This window comes from Netta rufina (genome assembly GCF_964035555.1).
Source record: "Netta rufina genome assembly, chromosome: Z".
Classification (NCBI taxonomy): domain Eukaryota; kingdom Metazoa; phylum Chordata; class Aves; order Anseriformes; family Anatidae; genus Netta; species Netta rufina.
The window spans coordinates 34,005,732-34,028,984 of record NC_140126.1 but is presented as its reverse complement, the minus strand read 5'-3'; the positions used below and the strand labels follow the sequence as shown (position 1 = coordinate 34,028,984).

The window sequence follows — 23,253 nt, the reverse complement described above, 5'->3', positions numbered from 1 at the left end:
GTTATTAAGTTGCAAATTAATTCGGATGAATCATAAGATAAGGTGTTTATAAATCAGAGGTTAAGAAATCCAAGCTTTGAAATTATTATCAACACTTTGCAAGAAATAATTATCTCTGTGTGATGGATTAAGAACTATGAAGTTAACTTTCCAAAAATCTTTTCACTGTGCTGACCAGTTCTGACCACAAGTTCAAGACAAAGCTCTGTGCTCACTTGCTGCATAGTGAAACATCAACACATACTTTGTTTCTAGCCACTTTCTGCATACTCAAAACTACTCTGTGATTCAATAATTTAATAACCTACTTCAATAATCTTCATAGAGTGTTAGCAGCTTTCAATTATTCATTTACTCACACACATGCACAGTGGCAGCATACAAGAAAGTTCTCGTGTCTCAAGAGGTATTTCAGGACAAAGAACCTAGAGTTGCAAGTCCATGGAGGTCAGCAGATCTATCCTAGTCTCAAAACAGACAAATCTATGGACTAGGATGTGTAATCTTAGGTCTTACCTCTTCAGAATGCCTCAGGTAATCACAGAATGGTATGGTATGCCTATGGATGTCTTGATTTTTCATTTTCTGGTGCATGTAACTGAGACATTCCAGACCTAGCCAAAAGAGCAGGTATCAGCTATTTCCAGAGTGTATAATGAACAGCTCTACTGCTACACACACCTATGCAGTGCTACATGTATAAAATAAACAACTATATGACATAATGCCCTAGCAAATATGTAATGGGCTATAAAAGCAAGAGTAGAATTTCACAGGGTTAAAACTGACTGTTTCCATTTTCTGTCAGCAGAATTCAGAGTGCAGCCCTTCTCAGACCATGCTGTGCTGAGTCACAGCACTCCCTCGTGCTTCTCCCAGCAGCTTGCAGGATGAAGCTAGTGAGTTGCCTATAGCAAAGCTGAAAGATCCATGCAAGGATTTCTCAGAATGAAAGAGATGGAGAATTTATAAAAGAACAGGAAGAATGCCATTCCCTTTTAATTCCATCAGAGACGATGCAGAATTCATTTTTTCACTTTGGAAGATGTGTTTCTGAGCAATGAGTAATGAATAATGCATCCAGAAGATCTGCCAACAGATACAGTATCACAGCACTGCCTGTGAGTGTATGTGCCCTGAAAAATTCACGAGAGAGTTTATTTTTGCAATAAGCCAGAATGCCACTTTAAAAGACACCTCAGGAGAGGAGAAAAGGATATCATCTTCCCCACTTCCCACTTATTCCTGAGGATTAGTACTCTACTATTTTCCATGCAAGACAGGCAGCACTTCCAGAAAAACACAACTGACCTTCCATCCAACCTATGACCCTTTTTGCTCTGACATAAAGTAGCAAGTAACCAAGCCATGCATGCTTGCTATCTGTTTCTAATTCTGTAAAAATTATGCCAGGAGGTGAAAATGGAAGATGACATTTTGAGTTTGTGAATTTTTATTTACTGCTTCTTTTTTTAAAAAGAAGCAGTAAATAAATTTGTCCTGAATTCACTGTCTGCAAAGTATCACATACTTAGCTGACTGAAATTAGACACAGTAAGCCAGTTCTTGCTCTGTTTCTCTTCCTCATCCCAGATATTGATCTCTGCAGGCTCTGAGCTCACTTGGGTGTTCTGGGGACAATCATCCACTCTAATCACCTGGCAAGACACAGACAAAACGACACTCGATTTATAGGATGACTAGCACCTCTGCAGTTCCTCTGACAGCTACACTATGACATGGCCTTTCAGTACACTACTGAAATGCCAATGACTGAACTGGCTCCTAAATGAGAAACAGATTTTCCCATATTTGTTAAAAGCTGCAGAAGTCACATTGCTTTTGTCTAGTCAATACTACTGAAGAAAGATCTAGTGCCATAGGTTTTTAAAACAAACTTCAGAGTCCCTCAGAATACCTTAAGAGACAATCAGGTCTCAAAGCTCAAGTCTCAGGTCTGTTGCTGACCTAAGCATCTTATGTAAACAAATCAGTCTTCACCTTTCATCTCATTAAATAGGAATAATTCTTTCCATTAGACAAAGATGCTGGAAATCTCTTCAGACGTGAATTTTTATGTATGTACGTATAGATACAGTTAGGAAAGTTGCACTATTTCTATGACACAGTCAACATGCTATCTACAATGTGATTACTGGTTGATGGATTCAGAGAAAAGACTGCAGGGCTCCTGTAGGTGAGTGAGAACCTTATAAAGCCTGGCTTTCCTCTTTACAGTAGCACACAGTCTGGATGTAGCTCACCGCTTCTTCAGTATATCCTACAGCATACAAAGCCTCCATGATTGATTCTCTCAGCTGAAGTGCAAGGACTGATTCCTTTCTATGTAAAATCAATAATTGTCTTGGTCTACTATCTAACAAAGTCCATAGGCTTCATCATGTGCAAAACTGAAATGGCACACATTCAAACAAAAGGGAGATTAAATCAAAGCCAGACCAAAAAAAAAAAAAAAAAAAGTTTCTGAATTTATGTGTGCAGCCTTTTGAATGCAAACATATTCAGCTAAACTTCAATTTTGCACTACACTGCAGAACTGTTCTTAGTGAATGAAAAAGACTGCTATGAGATACGTGATTCCCTTCCATCTACACATACCGGCACCTGAAGGGGTTTTTGAATCTTCTTTTCTCTCCCAGACTTTCTGTCTCTGTTTTGTTGTTTTGCTTTTGTTGCCTCACTGTAGTGTAACTCACTAGATGGTAAAGACTCTGTGGGAAAGAATCAAAAAACACCATTAAGCTACAGAGCTTTTGTTTACTAAGAGAAGATCTGATAAGACAGAGTTGGCAGATCTCCAGAGCAAGCTGAGAAAGACTTGTAACACCCAAAGCTAATACTCACACAGTCCATGCAGTTCAGTGCAAAGATGTTCACCATCATAAGATATAAAACAACAAATGTTATCTATCATCTCATACTATTTATACTTAGAACTGGAATCTGCCATATTTTAGCTGCTGGTAAGCAAATTTGGTGGTGGACAGGAAGGTTTGTAAAATGTCTATATATGTCTAAAATGTCTAAAATGTCTTCTATAAAAATGTCATTCATTATCCATTCAACTATCTGACGATGTATCTCTTAGGTATTCTGCAAATTCATTTAGTTCTTGTAATTCTTGGATTGCTTCCCCAGGATAAGAAACTCCCCAAGATCCAGTATCATCCCTCTGTCACAGCAGCATTGTAGCCATAACTGTAGGGGGCCATTTAGATGGGGAGAATCAGGGTTGGACTGCTACTGTGGCTGACACACTGGTGTCGTACAGCTTGTACCGGGCACACTTACAAATTCCTCAGAGCAATCATTCCCAGCACAAAAAAAAAGGTGAAAGAGTAGCTCTGGACTCTTTCCTTACTACCCTCAGCTGCAGCTAATACCTCCTGAATGACAAAAAAAAACATCTTTTAATAATGTCTTGTGTTTCCCAATAAAAGATACTGTAGAGGTACAGCATATTTTTATTACCACCTCTGGCTTTGCAGGTTTTCCCACTTTTCTCTTTTTGAGAGGAAGGTAAGCTGTTGCTCCTGCAGACACCCCAGTTCCTCCAGAGGGGGCTGATCCAAAAGGAGGTATTGTGTTTCAGTTTGTTCTCAGAGATGATGCTGTGCTGTGAGCTGCTGGAGTTGTAAGAGAAGGACTTTGATTCTTTTATCTGGACGTGCCTGGGAGGGCTATCCTTGCAATTGCCATCACAGTTATAGGTGGATTGTATGCACAGGGCCTTCTTCTGTTTCTTTCTTGAGCTGAAAACCCCTTTTTCATCACCTTCAGAGAATCCCCAGTTCACATAACCACCTCCAGTTTCTTCCCTGTCATCACAGCAGGGTATTACATTCTCTCCATCATCCAGTGATGGCTGGAGACCGAGAGGATGATCAGCCTCTACAGCATTAGTCTTTTTTGATGGCAAGTGAATAACAAAGTCCGTCTGGCTCCACTGATAACCTTCTGGCTCTTTATCAATGAGGCTGACACTTTGCATGTTTTGCTGCACTGCAATGCTCCTTTGCAGTTCATCATTGAATACATTTTCCCTGTACTTGGTAGGAGTGCTCGAAAAGGACAAGTTTAAAGTGACATCCTCTGAAAAGGGCCCTCCTTGGTGATCAGGAGGTACCAGCAAAAATTGCCCATATCTAGGGGTTGACTTAGTCTCAGATGAAATGCCTGAAGTGAGAGTGTCACTTTCTATTTCAATCTTCCGAGAGCTGTCTTCTACCACCTTGTTACTCTCAGTCCTCAGTTTGTGGTCTTTGCATTCTGATGACCACTGACTCCTTACCAAGCTCCGTAACAGAGAGGGTGGCATGCTGTAGTAGTGGTACTTCTTGTCATACAAACACTCCAGACTGCTCAGGGTCTTGGAATAGAGCACGTTGCTCCAGCTGTGGGGCAGCTTCCTATAGGATCTACATTTTGTGTCAGCCAGTAAGGCTTCTTCCACCTGCAAGGTGTCTACAGCTGAAAGCACTTTCAGGATGTCCACTGTCAAGGCAGACAAGTCTTGCAAATGTCCTAGCTGACTGTCGAGGGAGATTAAAGACTCCTTGATATAAAATACCTTCTCGTGCACTTCTTTTAGCTGCAGAAACATCTCCTCCACTCTAGACAGAATAAGAAAAGATAATTAAAATATCAAAACACGGATCTTTGGCTCTCTGTGCCAGATGATTAACACATTTTAAAAAGCCAGTATTTAAAACAATCCTTTATATTTTTTTCATGTGAATTCCATTCTCATGAACATGTATATTTGATAAAACCCGTCCAGACTTAAAACACGTCATTCGGTATACTGGGCCAAATGGCACTTTGCTCAAAGAGAATCTATCTTAAAAAACATATTTCTACTAATCTGCATTCCATGCCATAGAACTACTAAGCCACGGCCAAGAAGACACAGCTTTGGAAATGCTACATTGTGCATTGCTGTGTAAATGCTGTAAAAAGAAGAAAAAAGAAAGAAGAAAAAAAAAAAAAAAGAAAGAAAGAAAGAAACAAAAAGTAAAAATCTGTAAATTATACTTCCTGTCATCCATTCATCTTTCATTCTTACACTTCTTGTGCAAACATGAGAAGGATAAGGCTTCACCCTACAGATACTATTCCATTTCTCAAATGCTGCTTGAAAACGGTCTTCCCAACAAGCCATATGGCCCATTGGAACAGATTTTTTATGTTTGATGCCACCAAAACCCTCATCTTCAGCCACCAAAAAATAAAATAAAATAAAATAAAATAAAATAAAATAAAATAAAATAAAATAAAATAAAATAAAATAAAATAAAATAAAATAAAATAAAATAAAATAAAATAAAATAAAATAAAATAAAATAATCAGCTTCCAAAAAGCAAAGTTTTTTTTGTTGTTATTGTTTGTTTGTTTGTTTTTTGGTTTTGTTTTTATGATCTTCAAATCCCCAGTGAACAGCGCAAGAACTTCTTGGACTGGAACAATATCTTTTTAACCAATTCATTATCTTCGTGTTTGCTAAAGATACTCTCTCTGGTGCTCTATCATTAAGACAATGATGAACCAGCTGCAGGCAATATGCAAAAGAAGCTCTCTTCCTTTGTTACCGAATAACATAAAGATGCAGCATTTAACCAACACATTTAACCAACAACTGAATAAAATCAAATACCATTGTTCCAAAATGTTTTATTCACCTAAAGGAATTTATTGTGTTAATTTATTGTGTTAATTGCAATGCTAGGAAATACGTTTTAACTTGGCACTCTGGAAAAAAAAAAATCCCTTTCTAGGTCTATAGCTATCCAGTAAATAAAATCTTCTTGCTGTAATTGATTCTACAGCCTTTGAACAAAAGTATTTATTATATTTCTTCTACAAGGGACATTCATTTTGCTTGTATGTTTTGTCTCAGTATGTAGAAAATAAGACCATGAAAATATAACCATCAAGGGCCTATCTGTATCTAGGCAAAACAAATTTTGGATCAGATCTGTATTGGCATTCAGTAAGATTTTTTACAGTGCTCAGTTTGTTTAATTCTTCCCTTTAAAAGTAATGGCAGCTTTGCCATTGATTTCAATAGAAAGCTAAATTAGGCCAATACTGGAAGCTTTGAAATCCTGTTAATAGTTACATATTGATATTTTGCAAGCCAAGATGGTACAGATAATGCTACACTGGTTATACAGTTATTTTCTTACACAGTTGAGCCTCAGAATAAAACTACGTACTGTATGCCATATTCTGGCACGTCCTCTTGGTGATACCTTCTCTGCAAAAGTGAAAATGTAGAACACCATACTGCACACAGCAAGCAGTTGCCAGTGTGCAGCATTGGTTGGGCCTCCAGGAGAGCAGAGCTTGAACAAAGCTTGAGAGATCCAGCCTGCAGTCACCCAGATGAGTGCAGCAGGAGGGCAGGAGGTGCTTCAGCCACGCAGCAGCAGTTCTCCTGCGGACTGTGGAGAAGCCCCTGGTGGAGCAGGCTGTCCCCCTGCAGCCCATGGGTCCCACATGGAGCAGATCTCCACGCTGCAGCCCCCCCATGGGTGGAGGAGCCCCCGGTGGAGCAGGTGGATGTGGCCTGGAGGAGGCTGTGGCCCATGGAGCCCCCGCAGGAGCAGGCCCCAAGCTGGAGCTGCAGCCCGTGGAGAGGAGCCCACGCAGGAGCAGGGAGTCTGGGAGGAGCTGCCGCCCACCCGTGGGGGACCCGTGCTGGAGCAGTTTGCTCCTGGGGGATGGACCCTGTGGTATGGAGCCGTGTGGGAGCAGTGCTTGAAGAGCTGCTACCTATGGGCAGCCCCCGCAGGCTCAGTTCAGGTGGGAGGGACCCCACGTGGCGCAGGGGCAGAGAGGGACTGTACTAAACGCCCTATGTTGTGTCTGTTTTGCCTGTGATGAGAACTGTTGAGTGACCTCCCTGTCCTCATCTCAACCCTTGAGCCCTTTTTCACCATGTTTTCTCCCCCTGTTCATCTGAAGAGCAGAAGTAAGAAAGCTGTGTGGCAGAGCTTAAGTAGCTATCAGTGTGAAACCACTAACCCCATTAACCACACTGCACATGTCCAAGGATGCAATTCTGCCAGCAAGGCTTCCCAGACAGGCCTGATATTCAGTTCAAACAGGTATGTTACTTGTCCATCAAATTAGCATGGTCTACATATGCTACCGCCTCTCAGATTCACAATGGCCATAACTTGTCAAAAAGCATTAAAAGTTTTTGCAGCATAACACACCTTTCTGTTGTCAGGCGGATCCTTTCACTGTCACTGGAATTCAAGCTTTCATTCTTCTCATGAAAATATTTTTCCACACACTGTTCCTCAAAGTCATGTAGTTTCTTCAACTCCTCATCACTTAAGTACAGCTCTGAACAAAGAAGTAGATGTAGGTATTAAGTATGATGACAAATACAATTGAGTATGTGTCTATGAAAATAGGAAAATGTCAGAACAGATTTTCTTCTCCTCCCTTGACAAGAATGAAACAGACCTAACTCCATGAAATTTGGACTCATGTATAAAGACCAAACATGCCAAATCGTCTTTGCCCTGCTTGTGAGCTCATTTCAAAGATTTCACTCTGCCTTGGCATTTTCATTCATTTTCCACAGGGTGGCACTGGATCTTCATTGCTAAAAGCAGTTGTTTAATCACACAAAAATTTAAGAAACTTGTCAAGCAATGCATAGGCATATTGAAAGGGAACACAAAGGTATTAAAATGGGAAAATAATAATAATAATAATAATAATAATAATAATAATAATAATAATAATAATAATAACAACAACAACAACAACAACAACCACCTCACTGAGAAAAGTGCAGGCAAAGTATGAGCCCTCTTCTATCCAAAGACTTTTGGATGTGCTAAGCAGTCTTACAGTTTCCTGGTATCTAACATACCTTGCAATAAACCCTCCGTGTCAGTCACTTATACTATGTACGCATATAAAAAGAGCAGTGGTACTTCAAAGGCACGCTGATATATCCAGCCATGAAGGAGGAGCTACAGCAGTAAAGCTGCTCAGCATTGATTAGTTGAGCACACTTTTGAACTCTGTAACCACTTGTGAGCATGGCAGATATCTTCAGGGATTCATGTTCAGCAGAGAAAATCCTAAATGAACCATAACCCAAGAAGGGTCTGCTCAGTTCAGTTATTAGGTATCAAGAATGTACACTGCTTCAAAAAGGATAAGGCTGTGTAATACTATACAGTCATGTTCCCCATTTTAGATGAGATTACAGCCCCCAGCCTCTCCACAAGCCCATTCCCCTGCATTGCCCCACCATCCATCAAGACCCACTGATGAGTATTTGTTCCCCATCCTGACATCCTATAGTCCCCTCCTCTCATTGGCTATGGCTGTTCCTGACAGAGAGCTGGAGGCAGTGTGACACGGAGCTGGCATTGCCATGAGGAGGTGTTAGGAATGACCTCGGGACAGACGAGTCCAGGTCAGGAAGGGTGAAGAAGGTAGGATTAAAGGACAGTGGTGTACCAGTGCACAAAGGAACTAGGGTGCAGTAAGGAAGTAGAAACTCCCATGCTCTCTCCCTCTATCTTCCAACACCAGATCTCCTGTGTCCTCAGGCTCTGCAACTACTTCCTCAGCTTCCACAGGCATCTGTTCCCCGATACAGGAGGCAGCAACAGCACTATGAAGTACTGTACAAGGGTTTGTTCTGGGCATTCATATTGGTATTCGCTGCTATCAAGTAACGTTGACACACTGACTAACAACCAATCTGAAGCCTAACATTAAGTGCTTATTTTGTGCATAACCAAAGACCTAGCAAGTGGGAGTTTTTTTGTTCTACCAGAGATTCATATAGCCTAGGAGGATTTTCCCCTCACAGCCCTTTATATATACAAACAGGTTGTGTTACTTGATGCAGAAATGGGTTCTCAAATGTCAGGTTTCACTTCCCCAGACGATGCTGCAGAAGTCAGGAAGGGACTCTGCACTCATGTACTGCATTATATAACAAGCCAGGGACATAAGAGTCCTTTGCTGAAGCATCTTTAATGGGCTGCTAACACCTCATCTCAAAATACCCTGAACTAGCTTACTTAATACATGTGACTCTCATTACAAACGAAACTGAAAGCAGGAGACCGATCTCCATTCAGTGCCTTTTTACTTAAACTGCCATTTATCTTATGAGCCACAGATCCCAACTACCCAAGCTCCAGGGAAAAAAAATATGAAAACTTAATGGTATATGGAGGATACAGGGGGAAGAAGTCATTGAATTGTATCAGAAGAATAAACACAGACTCATCAAAAGTATTTGTCACTCTGGGCTATTAAAAAGGAATTGATGGTCTTTTCAGGATAAATGTACAAAAATGTATGCCTTCAGTGTTGTTTATTTTCTGTCAAAATAAGGTTTTTCTATCATACAGAAAAAGTTAATATCACTTTATTTCAGCTACAAGTTGTAATATATCTATATCACTCCAGCAGGATATGTTTGCAACACCGTCTTGCAAGTCATAGGCTAGCTACGTTGAAAATAGCTATGACTGAGTATGATGTAAGTTAAAACTTGGAGCCAGAGCCTGCCTAAGTTCTTTACTATTACTATCTATATTACATTTTGATTGATACACAATATGTAGCAAAGCAAAAGCTAAATAAAAAGCAAAGCATTCCCCTAGTCACTTTTTTTTTTTTTTTTCTACAAGACTTCTCAGACAGGCACATCAAATTCTGGTTTGCCAGAAAACAGCCTCCAGGCCAGAAAATCTCTTTCTTTCTGGAGAAACTGAGCTTCAAAGTGATGGGAGGCTGACAAAACATTCCTTATAATCTATTCCTGTTTGTCCCCAGTTTAGCTCTGCTTACTCAGTCCAACGTCGCCTTCCTCTTGATCAGACTCATTTGTGGGCCGGTGGTGGAAGATGCGATTTATCAGAAGTCCAATATGGCTCAGGAGAATAAAAGGTGGAGGCAGCCATGGCTTATCATGATAGGTCATAATGTAGCGGTACCGGTTGTACTTCCAGAGCTTGTTTGATATGGATTTCAAATCATAGTAAACATTACTGAGAAGAGAGATAAATGGGAAAGGAAGGTAGAACACTCCTGTGAGGAATCTTCTCAATACAGCAAAAGATGCTTGTCTACAGATCTAATTTGACACTGAAGAAAAGTCTCATCCCTCCAGTGAAGTAAATCAGCTTAGCAACTTTCATTTAACAAAGCAGCAGCATGTGCCTGCAGCTAGTGCACAGAGAATGAGATCTTCAAAGCTGCCTAACAGATTGGGATATCCAATTCCCATTCACTTTAATGGGAACTGGGCAAAAAATATCCCTAAAGTGGCTTTGAAATCTCAACCAGATTATTTAAACTTTAATACATAGCCTATCTGGGAATTCAACATTGTCTGCCTCTTTGGACTGGATTAAATGTGTGAATCAGGCTAAGGGAAGAGTGTTAACAATGCTTCTGCTGCCTTTCAGTGCTTTCCCCCTACAACAAAATACATGCTGCAAAAGGCAGCTACATGAGCAATTCTTCTGTGGGGTACTCTTTGGAGCACTGATATTACTAAATGTGATGCTGGTGTTGCACAGAGTATTTCCTGTACTGTCATAGACCCAAATACAGGAAAGCAACTTTGTGGTTTCTGGCACTTTAATTTCAGTTGCATTGTCATACCCTCCACCCAACATATAATCAAAAAAAAACATCAGCTTTGCTTCTGGGAGTATAATTAAAAATATTGCTTATACCCTTTTTTGGTCCCACTTCTGGAACAATCAAATCACTAAGCAGAAGGTTTAACATATCATCAATGCTGAAGGTTTAAATCTAGAAATAATTCAAATTACAATTTCACAGCTGTGCATTAAAAAAAAAAAAAAAATTAATGCCTTGCCACAATTTCAGGAAAGGGATTTCTAATTGGAAGTGGGAATAGAATGAGTTTTGATCATTCAGTTCTCTTGAATATTAATCACTACATTTCTTGATTTGAAAATTTTTTAACCTACAGCTGGCATTTTCTTCCCCAGAAATACTAGAACTCTAAGAAAAAAAAAAAATAATAACTATTTGGGTTACACTGTTCTTTATTAATATTTACACAGAACTTGATTTACTTCAAGGGCTTCCCTCAACCCAAAAGATTAAAATTACTATAACGACATTGATGAAAGCTTCCTACTCTAGCAGCAGACATTAAAAAGCAGATAGTTCAATACACTACAGTTAGATTTCAGTTCCAGAATATATCAAATTGCACCAAACAATAGGAATTCTTAAACAATTACATAAAGATTATGCTCCTACAATGGCATTACCCTCATTCCCTTAAATTCTCCACTTATCTGCTGACTTAAAACTTGTGCTGCCCTGGGATGAGTATTGTATAGACTGTCAGCACAACAAATACAATTTTTAGGAACAAAGTACAAATTATGTCAGAGCTGAATTAATGTTCTTTGTTTGCCAAGTGGAGTTGTCTACTGCCACAGAGCCAGGTTCTGTTCAAACTGCAAAACAGTCAACACAGAAGTGTTGGCAGAACATTTATCAGTTGTCTTTGCTTTTGCAGCAATATGGCACGATACCTACTTAAAGAAAGCAATAAGTAAGTTGACCATGATGATGTATTGCACAAAGAGGTAGACAGCTTGGAGGAACGGTGTAAGGAAGGACCCAGGAGGACAGTCTTGATTGGTTTCACAAACTAAAAGGGAAAGACATACAGAGCACCGTTAGCAAGGGAATAGAACAGAGGGCACGTGCAATGGGTTGCCCAGGGAGGTGGTGGAGTCACCTTCCCTGGGGGTGTTTAAGGAAAGTTTGGACATGGTGCTTAGGGACGTGGTTTAGTGGGTGATATTGGTGGTAGGATCTTGGAGGAGATCCAAGATCTTGGAGGTCTTTTCCAACCTTAATGATTCTATGATTCTATATGCTTCTCATCTGCCTGAGCAAGAAAGAGAATAGTCCCAGTTTCTTCTACAGAGATATGTTGTTAAAAGTCTGCCTCTGTGTAAGGAAGATAACTCTTCATAACCCTACTGCCTCATTGTTACCATTTCAATTCAGAAGCTCTAGACACCATTTTATACATATCTTATGACAGTCATTATGACTTTTTGTTAAGTGGAAAATAACACGACTGCAATGTATTTGGGTGTGGTGGTTTTACTCAGGTGGGCAGCCAAGCTCCACCACAACCACTCTCTCACTCCCCCTCTCCTCAAAGAGGAAGGGGGAGAAAATACAACACAGAGAACTCGAGGTTTGAGATTTGCGGGCTGCTGCAGGGAAAAGGCGACTCCAGCTCAGACAGACCCAACATATTGGGGGATGGCACACACTCAAGTAAACTGCAATACAAATCCTAGAGGAAGTGGCAAAGCTTTCTCTGACCCCATTGTGAAACAAATATAGCTACAAGGCTGCTTTATCAGAACTGAAGTATTAATCCTTTATAGCTTCAATAAGATCATATTAATTAACATGCAAATGTACATATGGATAGTTTTGATAGTTCACAGAAACTAAGGGATCCCTTTGTATATTTTTAAACTGCCATAACAACCACTTTTTAATGTTTGTGTTTTCTTAATCAAATATTGCACCTTTGAGGAAATTTTAAAATACGTTGGTAACACAGCAGTCACAAATTCAAGAGATATTCCATGGCATAAAGACTCATTAGAGAAATCTGTCTTATCTGAGAAGTTTCAAATTTCTAAAGGTTTAGCGTTACTAGGTGATTAAATGAATTAAACGGTGAAACTTAATGCCATACTTTTATTAAAAATATTTTGACTTATGTAGCCAAGATATGTATCTGTCATGTGACTGTTTCATCAATAATAATGGATGAGGCATCCTTAATTATTTAAGTGAATCAGGTCTAAACTGAACTATATGTCTTAAGTATCTATATCTATTTGCAAAACTTCTTTTCTATTTTTGAGACTATCTTATTTGCACCCATTGCTTAATATTATAAATATGTCTTCCATCTATATAATGAAATAACCCCTGGAGTTCCTGGTTCTTCTCTGTCACTGTGACAAAGCCAAAGCCATAAGCAAGAAATAACATTTTTCCTATGGTTTTAATCTATTATTTTTATGTTCAGCTGGTTTGTTTGTTTAAGAAGGATGTCATGTAATTCTTACTGTGATGAAAAGTCATTTTTCTCTTTCCTTTTTGCTTTTCTCTTTATTCCGTCTTCCTAATAAACTTTGCAGTCTTTTCTCCAAGAGATCAGCAGCTTAGGACTGTCTCAATTGCAAATTCATTTCACTGACAGAGTCTGACCAAGAATTACCTTGTTATTAGTCCCTATGTTCTAAGCTTTGTAGTATACTTCATTTCAGAAGTTAAATTTGAAAGTTTTAAAGTTTAATCTTCATTTTATACAAAGAAACTAATATTCTCACTTTTATTTGTGCAGTATTGCAAATTAAGACTATATATACACTGGAATAGAAATTGTTTGAGTAAGGGCAAACTTAGTATGTGGTCAAAATTCTAACAGTCAGAAGTGAACTTGTTTAAGCACATATTAAACGTAAGCTGTTGAGCTGTACTGTGAAAATCACCTACCATCTATTTCTCCAGCATAGACCTCACCAAACATCATCCAGTAGGGTTGAAACACAATATCTCGGGCCAGAGTCCAAGAAGGAGGCTCTTCTGGTGAAAGTATTGCCTTTCGTGACACTCCAAAACTCAACAGGACAATGGCCATCATGACCACAATATAGAACATGTTTGCTGTCTGGACATGGAATAATTAACTGTGTTAATTATATACAAAGGAGACTTACATTTTAGGGTAGAAAATCAGTCATGGCTTTTGCAAATAGTAATACAAAAACAGGCTAACAATCTAATATGCTGGAGGAAAGTAAAACATTTTCTAGAGATTAAAATCAATTCTGGAACAAAAAGGCCAGAAGACTTGCCTCTCAAGTCTCACTAAACATCTTAACCAATATTTGAAAAATGCAGAGACCTTGTGGTGGTGATTTTCATTAGTGGCATCTTCATCTAAACTAAGAGTACAGAATAGCAGTTCAAATGAATTTTTCCTTCTAACACTGAATCAGAATTATTATGCAAGACAGAATATAAAAGTATTAATAAGATAGTTCCAATAACTGAGGGAAATTACAGTGGGAATCTGCATATGTCCCTCAAGACTAGGCAGCAGTTCAGCAGCAGTTTTGATACCAAAAGAGAAAAAAATTAACTTTGATCTCAGAGAAATTTTGCCTGCTAAAAATGGGATATAATTATTTGAATCAAAATGTAATATAATAATGAGACGATTTCCAAGAGCTAGGGGAATTATCTATAGTAGTGAGCCTGTCTGCAAGACACGGTGATTTTTCTTCCTACTATTATCAAGCTGGATCAGAAACTCTACTCAAATACAACCCTTCTCTAAGGAACTAAGTGAAAATGGCTTTTGTGAATAAACTTAAATAATGAATAAATTAGAACTGAAATCTGGTCATCGTCAACTCACAAACAGAAAAAATCAAGGTGTTTTCAGGTAACATATTCACTATTGGGTAACATCTACTTTGACCACCATCCTTTTATGTCACTTCTGACAAGCTCCTCAGTAGCTCATGACTACAAGAAAATTGCTCCACAGTGTAATGCTTACCATTTTCCCAATCATTGTCAGATATGGGCCAGCATGCTGATTCACAGCAAAGAGATCAAGGAGACGAGCATACCAAAATATTATATCCAAGCAATAAAGTAGCCGCCCTGCAGTTTGAACTGGGGGTTCAGACCAGCGCAAGCCAAAACCAATCATAAACAGGATGATGGCTATAGAATCAGTAAAATTCCAGTATTCATTAATCCACACCTTCACTTTTTGGCTGAATTTTCCAGGTTCTGAGATAAATACCTGAATAGAATGTGGAAAAAAAATCAAACAAAACAAAACCAAAACCAAAAATATACACAGAATCTCCATTAAAATCACAGATACATTCTTTGACCTTTTCTGTCTGAACAGTTTTGTGATATTTGAAAATGTTTGTTTCTTATTTACTTTTTTACATACTACAAACTGCAATTCATTCTTTATTGAGGTTTGGACTTAATCTATAATGTTTTATTTCTCAACCATGCCACACCAAACAGAATTGCTCTTCCTGAAGAAAAACAAATCCCAAGCCTGAACCTATTCACTGAAGAGTGTGTTCTTCAGCAGAAAAGAACAGGCAGTACAGAACAGCTATCACTATAAATTAATTAATATTTTCTAGAGGACTGATCATGACTTGCAGTAGCCCTTTCAAAAGCCCTGAAGTCATGGAAAGCATCAACCTAACCTTGCTGATGGGGAAACAACTAATGCCTGTTATTGCAGGCTGAAAATATAAAGTAAGATCCTTGTATTGCACCAAGGGCATGCTAAAAAAGGAGTGCTGGCAACTAGGAAGGTAAAGAATGAAACGTTCACTCCTTGAACTGTGAGGTGCCCCAAAGGGATTTTAAGCTTCACTGAGCAAATGTGTGAAGTGGAATCTTTGGGAGGCTGTAAATAAAACCACTGCATGTTGCGTGAGTGAGGCTAATTATGCAGTGCTATGTAAGAACACACTGATAAGAATCAAGCAGAGGAGAGATTTTTAAATGTTATGCCCTGATCCTGCAAGAATTTACGCATATGAACACATTCGTGTAAACAAGTGATCCTACTCAATTCAGCTTAACTAACTCATATAAGGAACTAGTTGTAGGATCAGCGCCTAAAGCTTTAAACATTACTTGATACGATCTAGAGAAATGGATATTTGCAATTATATATAACAAGATATATATATATATATCTTACTTATATACATATATATATATATATCTTATATATATATATATCTTGTATATATATATCTTGTGTGTATATATATACATATATATATATATATATATATATATATATATATATATATATATATATAACAAGAACCTCAGTTAATTAGCTGGACATGTAACACATATTGTCCTACAAAATCTTTGACAGCTGCCCAGAACTAGTACATGGACAAAGAAGATCAAGAAAAAATGAATTTCAAAGTCTCCAAAGAATGTTAATGCTAGAAACAAGAACTGATGTCTTCACTGTCCCACCACCAATACAGCGCAACAGCAGAATATCAATCTCCAACGTCCTTGATATTTCATATCCTTTTTTCTTTTCCCAATTAGATAATCCTTTATTATTTAACCTCATGCAGCTACAGAACTTCTATGTTCATCCCAAACTTCAATATTTCTGCTGCACCTTAAAATCCCTCACCTCTCTCATAATGATGTTGTAGTCTTCTGAGTGATCTGTTGTAACAGAATCCTTCACTCAGAACTGTGAATACTTTGTTTTATTCTTCTAAAAGTACAGCATTCCAAAGACCATATAAAGGACACCTCACACCGCTGTTGATTACTGCTGCACCAATTCCATGTTGAAGATATGTCTGATCAGATCAAATAATTTGTGAAATATATAGCTGCATTTGTCCCAAGCTTCAGGTCTGAAGTGCAAGGTATGTTCAGAAACTCAGAAATAATTGACTGCAACTAATTGCTATTAATTTTCATTAGAGTATCATTTTTTCATGCCCAAGCAATCCAGCATTAAAATTTGCTGGCTTTTTTTTTTTTTTTCAGTTTGTTTCTAGATGGTCAGTTAGACTTGATGGAAAATCTTAGATTGTTCTACATAAAATACCTGATAACAATGCCCACACTCAAAGTAGTACCTAAAGACACATGCTATATTCATTATAGGAAATCTAATGGTCTGGTCCAAGAAAGTAAGAAATGGGTGCCTACAATAGGGTTCCAAAACCCAATTCAGCACAATCACTTTCAAACAAACTGTACGTTACCACTGGCTTACATAGAAATGGAGATTTAGGGACAAACTTCAAGATGTATTTTTAAAGTGCAAGTACTGGTCTTTATATTAAAAAATAAAAATAAAAAAAAAATCACAGAAATAAATACCCTATGTAATTCTTTCCTCTACTAAATTCTCACCAAAGGAAAATTCACAGTTTGGCATTCTCTAGTTTATTTTATTTTCTGATTAATAATACATCCTTTATAGATGAGAAGTGTGAATGGAAAAGCTTACCTCCCTAACTTTTTCAATGGCAGTGCTGAAAATATAAATAATAACAAGCCACTCTTGAACACTCGGTCTTGGTTCCATCTTCACCAACACAGTATAAGTGAAGAGCATGAGAAATGCCATGTATGCCATCTAAAAAATACACAGTATATAATACAGATGCATTAAAAACTCCAACAAATTTCTGCAAACATATTATCAAATAATTACCCCGAATATAAGAAAATATACTTTGAATATAAATATATATTCTAACTACTGGGCCACTTTAAGATTTTTAAGTCCAGCATTCCAAAGTATTTAATGCAACTAAGCTTAAGCATCATCTGAAAACTGTGTTTTGGTGCTCAAAAGATTGAAGGAGAAAATGAACTATTGTTGTGCATGTTCACCAAGGCCCCAGAGCCATAACAGGAGCCAGACTATTACCTATCTTTCTTTCTAATTATCTATCTAAATGTTAACTATCTGTACACTGTTACATGAATGTAAAGGTACACTTGTGTGAATCACATTTGATTTATCAGTGCCTTCCAAAACACACATAAACACAAACAAAAAAAAAAATCAGATGGATAACATATTTAAAAGGCAACAAAACTTCCCATAAACATACCTAAGATTTACAACATACCAATTGGTTGACTATAACCTGTTAAAAGAGTAACAGTTGACACAAAGTGGCCTGACCCAACAGGCAGCCTGATCTCAAATACCCTAAGTTCTAGTAACATAGAGGTTAGTTATTCAAATTGATTTAATAAATGCAGGGAGAATAAATGCAAATTGATTTAATAAATGCTCTGTAGGAAATAATCTTTTAAAAGAGAGGGAGGGGATCATTGTTGTTGTTTTTTTGTTTGTTTTGTTGTTGTTGTTTTTGTTTGTTTGTTTGTTTGTTTTTATGCAGCTGCATGATTTTAGCTGAAAACTTTTCATTAAAATGTCTTCCCATTCCCCACCACTACCAAGTGACTGTAAATCCACGTTGGACAGAGAAAAATTTGCATCAAGTGGTATTCGAAGAATCAGAGGAGAATTCTGGAAATCCAAGTTTTTTTGTGATGACCAACCGTGTGAAACCAGAACTTGACAATTGGTGCATTGTAGAACTCATAGATTTTTCTAGTGCGAGGCAGGTTTCTTTGTCCACCATCTACTCGGCATTCATCAGACTTCTGAGTCACCTTCTCCACATCACAATCCTTCTTAAAAAGGAAATAGCATTTTAAAAGTCAGAAACCATGCTCTATGTTTGCAAAGATTGTGCCATGTTAGAAGAAGGCACGGATGTTTAGGCTTTACTCAAAATATACTATTACTGTAGCTTGATTTTATCTGACTACAACCATCTCATTATCATTCCCACTTTTCAATTATAAATACCATTTAGAGTTTGGTCTTATGATTACAGGCAATGGCCTGGGTATCAGCAGAATTGAATCCACTCCTGTTTCTGACATACATTTCTCTAAGGCTTTAAGCAAGTCACTTATCTCCCTGTATCTCACCTCCTCTATCTGTAAAGCACAGAAAAATAACAACTCCCAATATGACTTAAGTGTGTAAGCTATAAATCTATTCATATCTGTGGGGCATTCTGAAATAAGTGAATGAGTACCACATCTCAGCTCATTGCACACAGTCTGAATACAGATGCACAGAAAACATCAGGACACTGATGTTTCAAATACAGAATCCAGTTGCTACTTTTGGTGTACTGTATGCCTGATTAGAACATGAGGATGAAATAAGTATTCTCTTACAAAATCAGCCTACAAAAAATACTGGTAACTTCTTTATTATCCTCAATAAATTAAAAACAAAGAAAAAAGCAAACTTGATTCTGCATTTAGTTTGACACTTGTACAAGAACCCTTCTGAAGAAACAAATATCTGAGTTGCTGCTGAAACCTAGGAAAAGGTGCAGAACCCCAGCAGTGGGCAACTGAAAAACAAACAAACAGAAGGAGCTGAAAGAAGCTTTAAGACTTGAAGGGGGAGAGGCCTGGGGAAACTATAGGTAGTTGGGCAGGCCTGGAGGAACCAACCTATCTCATTCATTCTTGTTTTAACATTGGCCAATTGCCATGGCTAATATCAATGCTAAAACTTGTTGATACTGGACACCTGCAGCATAGCAGTTTTGGTGACATGGAGATTTATCCCTACTACACAACATTTCCTTATCAGGGAAATCTGATTTTTTTCCATCATCTTTGACTCAGAAAAGTACTGAAACAGAGAAACACACACAGAATCATCCTGACATATTAACAGCAGATCTGTTGAGGTGAAGTAGACAATTTGTCCCATAAAAGAGTGCAATTTCCAGCTGCAGCAGGTGACTAGAATTTATGACCATGTGTGAAAAATGTTCTATATGGCACTTGAAGATTTTTGAAATTTTCTGTACTTTCTTCCCCATTTCATATCAGAGGATTTAAGAAAAGTAGGTCAGCTTTCTGTTTTAAACATCACTCTGTATTAGATAAAATTAGAAGTTAAGGCTATTGCTAGCTCAGAAAGGAAGCAACCCTGTCTGAGGCAGGGCAGAAAAGCACATTACTGTGTTGCTTTCTACCAGACTGCAGGGGGGTCCCTACAGCGAGTAATTACAATTTGCCTTTCCTACATATCATAGCTGTTACCTAATCCCACAGAAAGCATTTTTGAACAGTCAGTTCAGGCACTGCAGGGTGTATGAGCTTCAAGCATTTTCCTGCATCAGGTAGAAAACAGGCGTGGCAATGACAGGTCTGCCATTCTGCAAAAGCCCTTGACAATAATCCACTCTCCTTTATTTTTGCACAAATTGAAAGTTAATGGATAAGGTCCCAATCAATCCATAAAACATATCTGCTGGAGGCAGAGCAAGTAAGATTGCCTGACACATCTCACTTGACAATCATATTTGCACTGGTCAACACCTCACCAACATTTAGCAGTTAGGATCAAAATTCTCTGTGTCTGATGTCTGCCTCCAACTGAAAACTTCTAGAAAATTTCAGTTCAAGGAATGCGTTGTGAAGAATGAAGAAAAGAAAGGACACACAACTCTGCTTAGCAGAAGTGTGGAGGAATTCAGATCTTAATAGGGAAAGATTTCACCTATGCTAGAGATTCTCTACAGTCAGATCTAAGAAGGACTTTCATGCAATGACAGGTCCCTGCAGAGTGCTTCAGGACTCAGTTCAAATGATTAAAACAAAAGCAGAGTGCTTCTCTTGTGCTTTAAATGACATCTCTTCTAGCCTCGAGAGAGTCAGAAGAAGAGAGAACCTGTTTTTGAACAAGGACAGCAGAAAATTTGTGCCCTAAAATAATGGCATAACTGACAGTTAATTATAACCTCTTTGTATTCCTGTGAGACTGGGAAGGATATTCTCACTATGACCAATACAGGACAGATGAAGTGACTTGCCCAAGATCCCTCTTGTCTCCATCCCAGCAAGGGATCAAAACCCTACTTGATAATCTGGTTCCAATGTTTCCAGCTAATCAATCCCTCCTCATTCAACAGACCCTGACACATAAATGACAGCTCATCAGAGACTAACCAGAGACAAGACATCTTTAGTGCTGGGTGGGCTCTGATCCCCATGGTACCATGTGAACTGGTGGAAATCTTGAGACTGAGGCACATGAGACATTTCTGCCTTGGTTTTAAACTCCAGCATCAAGATAGTGGGAGGCAGGAGAATACTTACAATGACCTGAAAGAGAAACGCAAGACTCAGGAAATTAATTCAGCAGTGATAGCATAGACCTGAGGCCAAAGTCAGCCATGCATGATGCTGGCACAAACCCATAGCTATTCCTCTGGCCTAGGAGGGAGCCACTGGGGTGGGAATCTCCATGGCACACTCTTACAGCTTCTGAAGTGTGCTGCTCTTGATTGTTTCGTGGCTTTGGAGAGAGTTAGTGGTATCTGGAGATATTGTAGATACCGTTCCCCATGTCTGGAGAGCATTCCTGCCATCAGCAGCTCTGTTGAAAAACCAGCAATGTGGGGCAGCAAGAACAGGTGGGGAGGGACTGGAGGGTGCTGAGGAAATGGGAACAGACAAAGACAGCTCAGGAGCTGTGTTCTTCTAATGCCATCCCCCAGATTCTTTTGCAAAGAAGTAAAACCAACGCCAAGTACTGTCCTCCCTCCCCTGCCTTTCTTTTCTCTCCCAGATGAGTATGCTCCAATCTACATGTATGCTCAAGCACATCTGTCTGAACCTGCATTAGACTAGTTCATAAACACAAATACATGTATAAAACATATAAACAACATCAAATTGCCCCAAAAGCTAAAGTGACTGATGCTACCTTAAACCAGGAGTTCTTCCGCATCTTCAGGCGTCCCATCCACATATCGGTCAGTAGCATCTGTGTGCAAGTATGAGATACAAAAGGCCGCATGCCCACAGACACTGCTAGTTTTAAGCAAGTTGAGTTGCTCCAATTTTTCAGTTCATAGGTCAGCAACTTCATGGCCATCTGTTCATTTTGTTTGAATGCTTTTTCCAGTACATCTAAGGCAAGCTGCCCAAATTCCCTTGAGCAGAAAAGAATTAACGGGGACCAGTCAAAACTCAGAATCACTACTGGTTGGATTGAAAGCTCCATTGGCCAAAGTTCAGCCAAAATACACAGTAAGTATGCCTTTTCCCATTTACCCATTGCTTTATCAATATATTCAGAGAAAAACAGTTTGGTGAGTAAGTGTGACTATTTAGTCCTAATCACAAGGTTTAATGTCATCCTCATTTCTATCTTTTTATTTATTTGTTTTGTTCTTAATCTCATTCATTCATCAAAATGGACCCTATGAATTTCTATGTACTTGCATCAGTGACTCATCATCACCGTGGGGAAGCATTGCAGGCATCTGCAAAAGCCTCTTCTTTTATACTGGCTCTTATACACCTCTGCTGGGGAGACTTTGCTAGGAAGATACACCTTCCTTTAAATTAAATTTTGGAACTACATGCAGAACAGGCAAGCACATTTTACTGTAATCTGAATCTGAGTAATTATAGTACAAAACCATAATGACAATGTCATTAAGAAGAAAAACTGCCAGAAAAATACTACAATGAAATAACAAACGATGAAAATTCTTGGTCTACTTCATTTTTGATTCACTCAGATATTTTCAGCAAATACTTTTTGTAAGGTCTTACGCAGAGCAGGACTTAAGGACTGATTTTACTTTGTTCATTACAAGATATCATGGGTTTTAAAGGTTTAACACAGCTGTGCTGTGTTAAATGGACTTTTAACAAGTTAAGCTGGTAAGGTAAGCTATTAGGGAAATTTCAACATTCCAGTTGACCACACAGTAGACCGTGAGATATGCCCTACTAACCTATATTTTATTTTTCAGATATGCAAATAGATAACATGTTAATAGTTTTACCTTAACTCTTGACCAGACTGTGCACTAATACAGAGCTCCATTATATGTTATAAATAGTGAGCATCAGAAGACATTTTATACTCCACAGTCTGCAGCACCACTAATCTTATATATTCGATTATAAAAAAAAAGTCTAACCATTCTAAGCATTGCTAATCTTTATTAACTGAAGTGAAGGGAGAACTCATACTTTGAGTACTTCTTAAGTTCTTCTGAAGTGTCATCCACCATGTTGCTCTGTTTAGCTTCATGTGCCATTGCCTTGTAGAGTTTACAAGCCACAACTGCTTTGACCATGGCTTCCTCTCCATGCTGCCAGAAGAACATTGCCATCTTCTGCCTTTTCATTAATACCGCCCAAACCAGAAGGTCATTATAGGGGTACGTAAAGCCAGGTGACTCATAGTTCTCTGCAAAGTTTCCGTCCTCTTTTGACTTCTTCTTAGACTTATGGAAACCAGTGGATCTTTCCTATAAATTTGTTTTAAAAAACACAAAATCTTTCTGAATGGTTGAAGTTCACATTCATGTGAACAAAATTGCACAGTTCTGAATTTCAAGTAGCAAACTGTTTAATTGGTGTATACATCAAAGTCATAAACCACAGCTAGGGTACATTCAGTTTATCAGTGCTAAGATGCTGATAACATTAGTGGAGCAAAAACAGTCCTTGCTCTGTATCCT

The 23,253-nt window shown here is 38.4% G+C and overlaps 1 protein-coding gene across 1 annotated transcript in view; it reads right to left on the bottom strand.

The window, feature by feature from the left end:
* The window catches only part of TRPM6 (transient receptor potential cation channel subfamily M member 6), a gene marked incomplete at its 3' end in the record, with an annotated part of 99,883 nt that overhangs the window by 23,632 nt on the left and 52,998 nt on the right, over positions 1-23,253 (bottom strand). Inside the window, 14 exon segments of the mRNA XM_084305564.1 lie at positions 517-614; positions 1,532-1,658; positions 2,620-2,732; positions 3,493-4,634; positions 7,243-7,375; positions 9,863-10,062; positions 11,600-11,714; positions 13,601-13,775; positions 14,673-14,924; positions 17,160-17,288; positions 18,230-18,364; positions 20,717-20,872; positions 21,477-21,705; positions 22,760-23,040. Coding sequence (XP_084161690.1) covers positions 517-614; positions 1,532-1,658; positions 2,620-2,732; positions 3,493-4,634; positions 7,243-7,375; positions 9,863-10,062; positions 11,600-11,714; positions 13,601-13,775; positions 14,673-14,924; positions 17,160-17,288; positions 18,230-18,364; positions 20,717-20,872; positions 21,477-21,705; positions 22,760-23,040 — 3,285 coding nt within the window.